General features: G+C 29.8%; 1 protein-coding gene across 1 annotated transcript; it reads right to left on the bottom strand.

Moving 5' to 3' along the window:
- Positions 1-4,379: 4,379 nt before the first annotated feature.
- LOC121753697 (purple acid phosphatase 3-like) lies at positions 4,380-8,562 on the bottom strand. Its single transcript, XM_042148941.1, has 7 exons — positions 8,325-8,562; positions 7,510-7,666; positions 6,838-6,945; positions 6,617-6,744; positions 5,490-5,618; positions 5,058-5,125; positions 4,380-4,892 (listed from the first exon to the last, which is right to left on the bottom strand). The coding sequence occupies exons 1-7, from the start codon at positions 8,493-8,495 to the stop codon at positions 4,673-4,675; spliced, it is 981 nt and encodes a 326-aa protein (XP_042004875.1). The 5' UTR covers positions 8,496-8,562; the 3' UTR covers positions 4,380-4,672.
- Positions 8,563-9,808: the final 1,246 nt, after the last annotated feature.

A 9,808-nucleotide genomic window follows, 5' to 3' on the forward strand; every position in this document is an offset into this window, starting at 1 on the left:
TATAAATTTTTAATATAATATATTCGAAATATATAAATTTTAAAAAGAAAATTATCAACGAATGAGAATGTGCCATTTGACAGAATCATTAAATAAGTTGACCAATTGGTGGTTGCCTCCAAACTGACCGAGATCAAGGGGAGAGATAGATCCTTGCAATCAATTTTTTTTAGAGTGAACTACAAAAATGATCCATGGACGATGAGTTTATCTCACCCATAATCCCCGGACTTTAAAAATATCGCCAGATATCCCTGGACTAAGGGTTTATCTCAAATTTGGTCCTTTTGCCATTTTTTATACGAAAATACCCTTTTGAGCATTTGGGCAATTTGGTCTGTTTACACTTTTAACATTTTAAATACGATATTATTTCAGTGATATACTAAATCTGATATTATTTCAAAATTATCATTCTTCTTCCTTTTGCAATCCTTCACTCTGTTTCTTTATTTTAATATTAGATTTAATTTTAAATATAGATTTTTAAATATCAATAAATTTTTTTAATTAAAACTATTTATTCATGAACACTATAAATATTGATTAAAACTTATAATTTTTGTTATTTAATATAATATTCAGCTGAATTGAATAAGTACATAAAAATAATATTAATCATGATGAAAAAATTAGGGCTATTCCATTTAGCCTTCGTTCGGTTGTTATAATTGCTTGTGATTAAATATTATGAAGTTGACTAAAAATTTGATACTGCTAAAATTTTTATTTAGGAGTATTTTTGTTGAAATTTTCTAGTTAGTTAGTTTTGATTGTTTTCAAATAAATAAATAAAAATTATATTAGTCTTACATTAGATGCATATTTATTTCAGAATAAACCATGTTATATAATCTATTTATGATTAAAACTATTAAATATTGATTAAAAAACTATGTTGCCGTCGGCGTACCTTATTGATTAAATATTAGACACTAACAAATATTGACAAAAACTATTAGTTTTTATTATTTAATAATTTTAATAATTAATAAAAATTTATTGATATTTAAAAATTGAAATTTTAATTTTAATTTTATAAAATTAAGTCTAATATTGAAATAAAGAAACAAAATGAAGGATGACAAAAGGGAAGAGAATGATAATTTTGAAATAATATCAGATTTAGTACATCACTAAAATAATATCAGATTTAAAATGTTAAAAGTGTAAAATTACAAAATTGCCCAAATGCTCAAAAGGGTATTTTCGTATCAAAAAATGGCAAAAGGAACAAATTTGAGATAAACCCTTAGTCAAGGGATGTCAGACGATACTTTTAAAGTCCAGAGACTATGGACCCGATAAACCCATAGTCCATGGACCATTTTTGTAGTTCACTCTTTTTTTAAAAATACATAATGTGGTGGCGGTCGACCCTTCTCAGCCGATAAACATGGTCTAACATTTTTCTTATAAGCGAAAACACAAACACATATTTTAATAAATTGTTTGCATATTATAGAACATACAAAGTCTAACAATTTCAAATATCTTATAGTAATAATTATATGCACTTCAGCACTTTAATAAGAACTGATATTGAATGACTAAACATAAAGTGCATCACAAATTTTGCCTTTCTTGATGTTAAAATGCATTACAGATTATAACCATAATTTTAGGCGATCGGCATTTGATTTTTTTTTTCCTCCACTTTTGTTAATTATGCTTTAAAAAACCACATACACATGTATCACTAATGGTACTGTAACACCCTCCTACCGTACCGTCCGGCTACTGTAACACCCTCCTACCGTACCGTCCGCCGGCCGAATAGGCAATATCACAATAGGGGCGCCATCAAGTATGACAACTTAAAATTTTCATTTTCTGAACCATTCAAAACCAAATATTTAAATAATAAGATATTAAAACTGAGCAAACCATATGACTATATTATATGGAAATATATCACTCAGTGAGTTGCTTAAAATTTATTAAAGCTAAAACGTGTGGAAGTGTTGAAGTTTTTCTTGAGGAAGTGTGATTTGTCGGGGAATAGAAGGCGTTTCTGATGGTCTCCGTCGTGACTTACACTATGACGCCTTCTACTCATAGGCTCAGCATCTCTTCGACTCACAAATCGCAACTCCTGTGCTCGCAAATTATCAATATACATGTGTGTTTTTCGATGCAAGAAACATAGTCACTCAAGCCATAAATTGGCAAGCTAAGATGTCCAACTCAAACACCAAAATTAAAAAACTATAGCAACACAACCACCCATCAACCACAAACATTGATACTGATTAATGAGTATAATTTGATTTTTTTTAAGTTGACTTTTCTTAATACAAAATTTTTATTCATCTCACATTTGAATATCACACCCAATTGAAACTAATAAATATAATCACATGCAAATAACATAAATTTATCATCTAAATTAGAAAGAAAATGTAGAATACTCACATTGGAGTTAGGGAATGGGCACTCGACCGGTTTGTCCCCGGGTGGCGGCGCAATGGGGCGCTGAACCGGCCAGAAACCGGCTGCGCATTTGTCTCCCGCAACCGCATCTTCGCCGGCCATGTTCATCTCTGTTGTCTCACTACTCTTGTTTTTTTCTTTCAATCTAATCAAAACACACATATATATAAACGAGTGAACAAATATATAAATAAACATTTTAATTAATTTTATGTATATATATATATATATATATATATATGATGAAAATCAAGTAATAAAATTAGTAAATATCACAGCATCTTTTTCGGGAGGGAAGCCCATTAATTTGGTAGAACGACATGAAAAATTAAGATCAGAGAAGCAAAAGGTGTTGTTTTTATTGTTTGTGAGAAGAAAAAAAAGAAAAGGAGCTGGTAAAGCAGATTTACTCAACAGTGAAAGTTTGAGAACAGAATTTTTGGGTTTTACTTTTACCTTCTTTTTTTTTTGTGGAGTTCAACCTTTGTTTACTTTGAGAAGGCCACCGTTTTGTTTGAAAATAAATGCACCTTTGTCTACCACCTTATGACTTTTTTGAATTTAGAATTATTATTCGATTTTGTTTTATTGTTTTAATATATAAACAAAAATGTTAGCAATAACGTATCTAAACAACATAACTAGTGCGACTAATTTACTTTGAAAAATGTATTTCTTGAAATTCTTGGCCAGTTTTTTCCGAGTTTTTTGTTAGACATTTGTTAACAAAAATTGAAATTGAATATCCATTATATATAGGTATTCTAAGATTGAGATATTTTTATTGGCATGCTAACTTTCTAGCAACTAACTTTATTGCTACTTAGGAAAAAAAATTAATCCATTCATAGAGGTGCGCGATTGTAACTGGATCATTTTAATTTTGGTTCGGAACCGGAACCAGACACGTACAAAGTAGCACTGTAAAAATTTATTAGCCCAACTTTAAGTGTAGATCATTGATTTTTATGAATTTAGATCTGATTATCGTAAAGAGAAATCAATTTTAAATATATTTAAAGATGGAACTGGAACCGGAACCACGGCTTTATGGTTGGGAACGGATCGTAGAATCCTTTCTGGTTTTGCGGAACCAAAACCGGAACCAGAATCGGTGGTCCCAGAACCTCATATTGAGGTTGGGCTCAAATTTTTACTTAGAGCCCGTGGATGCCCAAAACGCTCCACCAATAAGCTTGAACTTGATGGGCTTGTCCAACAATACATTCAGTAGGAGTTAATTTTGCACCTTTGTAGAATAAATGCAGGAACAATTTCACTCTATAATTTAATATTTTATCTTATACAAATAAATATCGAATTAGTTCAATTAAATTATCACTGATATCTAGATATAATTTATAATCATTTAATTTAAATGATTTTTTATATATTGTTCTAGAAGGAGCTTTCATTCAAAAGTAAAGTAATATGTGAATATATTAATTTTCTATTTATTGTATTATTAAAGTAACCAAACATAAAAAAAGTTAAAATTAAATACTAATACTATCATTTACTTACTTTTAGATTTTACAAAAAATAGGAAAGATCATTTCTAGTACATATAATTTATATCTTTGTTTAGTTTTGAAATCTTACAATCCAAGATTAAATAAGACAGTGGCGGATCCAGAACCCGAGTATGGAGGGGGCAAAATTAAATATTAAAAAAATTAATAAAATTTTTAAGAATAAAATTAAATAATATATTAATTTAAAATAAAAAAATAATACTATATTAAATAGCAAATATTTAAACTCCATAAATATTTCAAAGGTTTATTTTGATATACAAGTAATAAGATGCAATAAAAATTACATAAAATAAGTATTTTATACTACTAATAAATAGTAAAATATAGTATCAAATATTTTTTTAAAAATATTTAACTAAAAATTAATAGTATAACAAAATAATATGCGTAAACTAATAAAAACATAGATTCATAAAGCATTTCAATGCTTTGATTGGGTAATAAGAAGTCACATGAATTGATAAAATAAAGAAAGAAAGGTTAAAAGAAGAAAAAATGCTCTCAATGAGGCTTGATCCAAGGACTTCTTGATTAAATGGTCAACAACACAAACACTAGACTACTAACTTAAACACAACATATATTGAAACCTCATATTTTTCTATGCACGGAGGGGGCGATTTTACTATTTCCACCTCGATTATAAGGGATATTTAGGCTCTCCGGACGGCTGGGAAGGGGTGGTCGCCCCCTCCTGTAATCTAGATAGCGGAGATGATGGATGGTTGTGGTGTGACACTCCATTTGTGCAAAATGTTACCAAATATATCATAGAAATTGAGACTTATTTGATGATGAGTTATGTCGAGAGTCATGAAACCTTGACCATCATAGAAAAATTTCATCTCGTTAGGGTTGGGCCACTCGTATACACCCCTCCAAGCCTTCGATCCGCCTCCACTAGTCAAAAATTGAAGAGGACTGCAACGGTTTCGTTATTAATATGAATCATAACGAAGACATATTCGTAATTTCATTGTAAATAAATTCCTAGAACGATGTCAAATGTTCGAGTGAGAAAATTATCTTTAAAATAGTCGAATGAAATATGCTTTATGATTGGCCATAATATAATTTCCGAGTTACCTGTCAGGACTAGCTATATGCTGGAGGCAGTGATCATGTCCATTTATATAGAGATCAACTCCATTTGCCTGTGATTTCCATAGAATTAATTAGTCATAATTGGATCTTTTATTATGCCATTAATAAAACTTTATATTCTATCAAAATAAACGAACATATTAATAGATATCAATTCGAAATCATGAATAGACTGATCTAGCTTATGTAGAACTATTATAAATAACACATTCGAAGCAATTTTCATGAATTTGATTTGTTATCGTCAATTTAAAATGTATGTTGGTTCAGATTCTATAGTCCAAAAACAAACAATAAGATATACCAAAATGCCCAAAAGTACATTCTTAATTTGAAATTTAAATAAATAAGTCCTATAGATTTGTGTTTCTATATTATTTGACATATACACACATATATAAGAAAAATACATACCTCAAGAATGGGAAGAACCTTATCGACAAGCTCTTGAGTGTTACCATGATCACTAGCGCTCTTAATCGTGTGGTGACCTATCACTATTTTCCACTTAGCTTTCGACTCTATTAGTGTACTCTCCAAATCCTGTTTTACACATAAAAATTTGTCACAGTTTACTTTTCAATTGGTCCATAAAAAAAATTCCATTTAAAAAGTCACAATACTCAATTTTCGAAAGAGATTCATATCATAACAGTGTTAGACTTTGGGGACACATTTAAACTCTACATTAATATGATATTATTCGTTTTAAGCTAAGCCCTCACAGTTTTGCTTTTGAGTTACTCTCTAAAAGGCATCCTAGTGCTAGGCTGATTTCAAAACCGAAAATTACGATTTTAGAATTTTTGGAGTCAAGAACTGGATCACTAGTATACAAATTCTAATTCAGCCCACAAAAACTGTTACAATTCTCAAACCGGAATAGCCGGTCCAATTCCGAGCCGACCCCTTAAGTGGTCCAAAATTTTAGTACAAGCTTATTAAATTCGGCTTAGAAAATCATCCACCTATATATTAATTCAACTCTACGCATAAATTTATATTCCTATATATGAATAATGTATATCTGTCACTCTTTTTAAAGTTAGAGATAATTGCTATTTATAGTCAATCTTTATTTTTTGTGTGTAATTGCAGCATTAAATTCAACGTGTGTGACTTGTGTCATCATCACCTATTTTGCTTTAGTTTTTTACTACGTTTCTTTGTTTTGATAATTATTGGTGAACGGGTAAAATAATTGAATTTTTTGAATTAGAATTAACAAATATGGTAAGAAAATTAGTGGCATTTCATTGACTTTATATAGTTAGAGATTTATGGTTAGATCCGAATCTGCCGGTTCAACACGAAAAGGCAGGCGGTTCCGATTTTGTCCGAAACAATTATAAATGGATTGAATCGAAACCGACTCATAAGTTCAAGTGGTTTAGTTTTGGTTCTAATATTTGAATTGTGAATAGGCGTTTACTAGTGGCCTCGGTTCAAAATCGGGGAAATCGAAAAAAAATCATAGGAAATCTGATAAAAAATTGTCAGTTTTGAACCGACACTGGGAAAAATGAAAAAAACACGTGTACCTGTAAGAGGGTTGAAAGATATTTCTCTCTAGGAAGAACACCTCTCCAATCATACACATGATCTTTTGGTTTCGTGAAGTATTTGTCTTCAAACGGCGTCGTGTCTATGAAGAAAAATTCTACAATATCTGCACACCAGGTCACAAAATTCCAACAATAATAAGTAATTACTTAATTATCAAAAATAAATTTAAAGTACGGTTATAATTATAATTACAAACCTGCGTCAAGAATAAAAGATTTCATACAAAACCATCTGCTGTCTCTTGCTTGAAGGATTGGACTCAATTGTGCCAAGGCGTCACCTCTATAATCATGGTTTCCCAACACTACAAATAATATCAACATTTAGGAGAAAGAAAGGAAGTACTAATATTCTACAAAAAGTAGTTTTATGTACATTATTCACAATATATTTGTATTATTTTAACATAAATTTAAAGATTCATGTAATCTATTAATTTGGACGAGTGTGCGCAGAAAATTGTGTTTTTGCATAACAAGTCTCTCTCACTCTTACTATAACTACACATCATTTTGTTTGTATGTGTTGGGTGTCGCATTTTCTTTTCCAATTTACTGGGGTTTAATGAGTAAGAATGATTACAAGGTATACATATTGAATTTTAATTTTATATAATTTATTAAATTAATAATATCATTAATAATATTTAAAATATGAAAATCAATTAAATATAAAATAGACCAATTAAATTAAAATAAAAATAGTGTTCACCAATAATATTTACGTAAGATGTTCACCACAAACTTTCTATGAATCGTTTATTAATCTTAACATTTTTAGTTAATTAATCGTTATTTTCTATTAATCTATTTTGAAAAATTTAATACAAATCATTAAAATAGAAAATAGTAATGAAAAAAGAAAGTACCATTGTACCACGTCTTTTGCAAAGAAGGAGCCGTGTATATATGAGTGAAAGATTGGTGGAAGGCAGGATCATTGACGTCGATCAATCCGTCGTCGTAAAAATTGTCACCAGTTGAAATAACAAAATCAATATCCATCTTGTCCGTTGTCACGCCCATCTTCAATAACCAAACATCTTATTAATTCATGGAAATGACAAGCATAGTTCAAAACGTAACATAATTTTAGTTATGTCACACTTTTCCTTCTTATTTGTGCTACGTATTTTGACACGCATCAACCACTTCATTGAATTCTCTTACCAAATTTTGAACTCCCCCTTTAAAGATTGAACTCCCTAGTTTAAATACGGCAAGCAAGAGTTCATGATATAAAGCAAAAGTCCAGATAGCAAACACATAAGAAAATTCCTAATCAATAGCCTAAACTTAAAATACTTAAGCAAAGCAACTCCAAAAACACTTCAAATATCGTGTTTGAAGATAACGGCTACGTACTGCAAATACATTAAGACCGACTAAAATAAAAACACTTCGGTGGTATTCGGTTTTCAAGATAAAATAATAACAAGATACAATCTAGTGATTGAGTTGTGGGATTAAATCTGATGAACCAAACACGCTACAAATTTAATCTCGAATTATGCAATCATGCAAACCGAACACCCCCTTCGTATAATAAAACTAAAAATCATTTTCAGTCACCAGATCAGAAAGATAATTAACATATTCATCGCAGTCTATAATTTTCATTTTAAAATTGGATTTGTAACCTAACTCTTCCCAAATATAATATGTGTGTGAATTATGTATGAACCTGATGAGCAAGTTGAGATTGATTGTAGTGACCCTTTCTTCCCCAATCTCCCACCACCAACACTTGAAGGGATCCATCAGCTTTTGTAGGTTGTTGGAAGCGTGGAAACTCTCCATTGCTCACATGAATTAGAGCTATAACTAATATCATCATCCTATCCATTCTCAACATCCCTCAATTTTCAGAGAGAAGCAAGTTTAGAGGATTTGTTTGAAATATAGGAGTACTAGTATGTGTACACATGCCAAAGATATTTTAGAGACTTCTAAATGTGTGAATAGTATCAAATAAGTATCGAATTTGTTAAGGAATATCCACTATTACAAATAGTGGATAGTGATATCAACATAATAAAATTATTTGATAGAGTAAAGATAAAAACATATGTGACGTGGCAGTGTATATATAATATAATCGAATCGAAAGTGGGCCAAATGGCAATAGCCAATTATTCAGAAACAGACAATGCTCTACGATCAATTCGAACAGCTTTCATTACCAGTTACCACATTATGGGGTCCATCTTACCTCTTTCACTTTATTAAGTTTTTAAACGAAAATTGATTCAAAATACTATGTCTGTTTCTAAAAAATACTAGCAACTATTTTTATTTTAATTTATTTTTTAAAATTAAAAAGTTTTCATTTTAGGAATTCTTTTTTATGAGTGACACCGATAATACTTCACTATAAAAAAATTATCTTTTAGTGACACAAAAATTGAGACGCAATTACTAGCGTTTGGAAAATTTTAAAAATAACCATAATTTAGGACGCAAAAGGAAGCGTCCCTAAGTTGAGGGCAATTTATCTTAATCTTTTACTTTTTTAGGACGTGTCTATTTGTGTCTCTTGATTTTAGTTGGGACACTAACAATAAGGACATTTTATGAAGTGTTGGTGGTATATATAATTAGACACACAAATTAACGTCCTTAATAGCATTAAAAAGTGTGATTATTTGATTTTTTTGTTGTAGAGCTTCAATCACTTATTCTTTCTGTTTCTTTTACTTTATCAATTGTACATTAAAATTAGTGTTATTTTAAAAATTTCTATTTTTAAATAATAGACGTACTAGTAATTAAAATTGTTCAATTTCTAGCTCATCTCATAATTTTGAATATCAGCTGAAAAAATCATGAATATTCGTGAAAAAATCCAACCTATTCAACAATTTTTTAAATTAGTAGAAAAACCATGAAACTATGACTATTCGCAATTTCCGCAAAAAGTCGTCAATTTTGATGAAAACTTTGTGATGACCCGCGACGTTAAAAATTAGCCAAAAACATTTAATTTGAAGCAATTATCCGATAACGAAAAATCTAATTGTGTAATTGTAGTAACTGTTGATGTTTTTTCGGTCTAGCCAAACAACACTACTTTTATGAATACATGCTATCATATAATTTTCTGGCTTTTATATCAGCTACAATTTCTATAAAAAAATTATTATAAAATAATTGTAACAAATACAAATT

The sequence above is a fragment of the Salvia splendens genome, chromosome 1 (assembly GCF_004379255.2).
Source record: "Salvia splendens isolate huo1 chromosome 1, SspV2, whole genome shotgun sequence".
NCBI classification, from domain to species: domain Eukaryota; kingdom Viridiplantae; phylum Streptophyta; class Magnoliopsida; order Lamiales; family Lamiaceae; genus Salvia; species Salvia splendens.

What these genes read in the sequence shown, in the direction of transcription:
- LOC121753697 (XM_042148941.1), bottom strand. Translation starts at nt 8,495, where the DNA reads ATGTTGAGAATGGATAGGATGATGATATTAGTTATAGCTCTAATTCAT. An exon ending in GCAAAAGACGTGGTACAATG is followed by an intron (nt 6,946 to 7,509) that starts GTACTTTCTTTT and finishes TATTATTTGTAG; the next exon opens with TGTTGGGAAACCATGATTAT. An exon ending in ATCTTTTATTCTTGACGCAG is followed by an intron (nt 6,745 to 6,837) that starts GTTTGTAATTAT and finishes CCTGGTGTGCAG; the next exon opens with ATATTGTAGAATTTTTCTTC.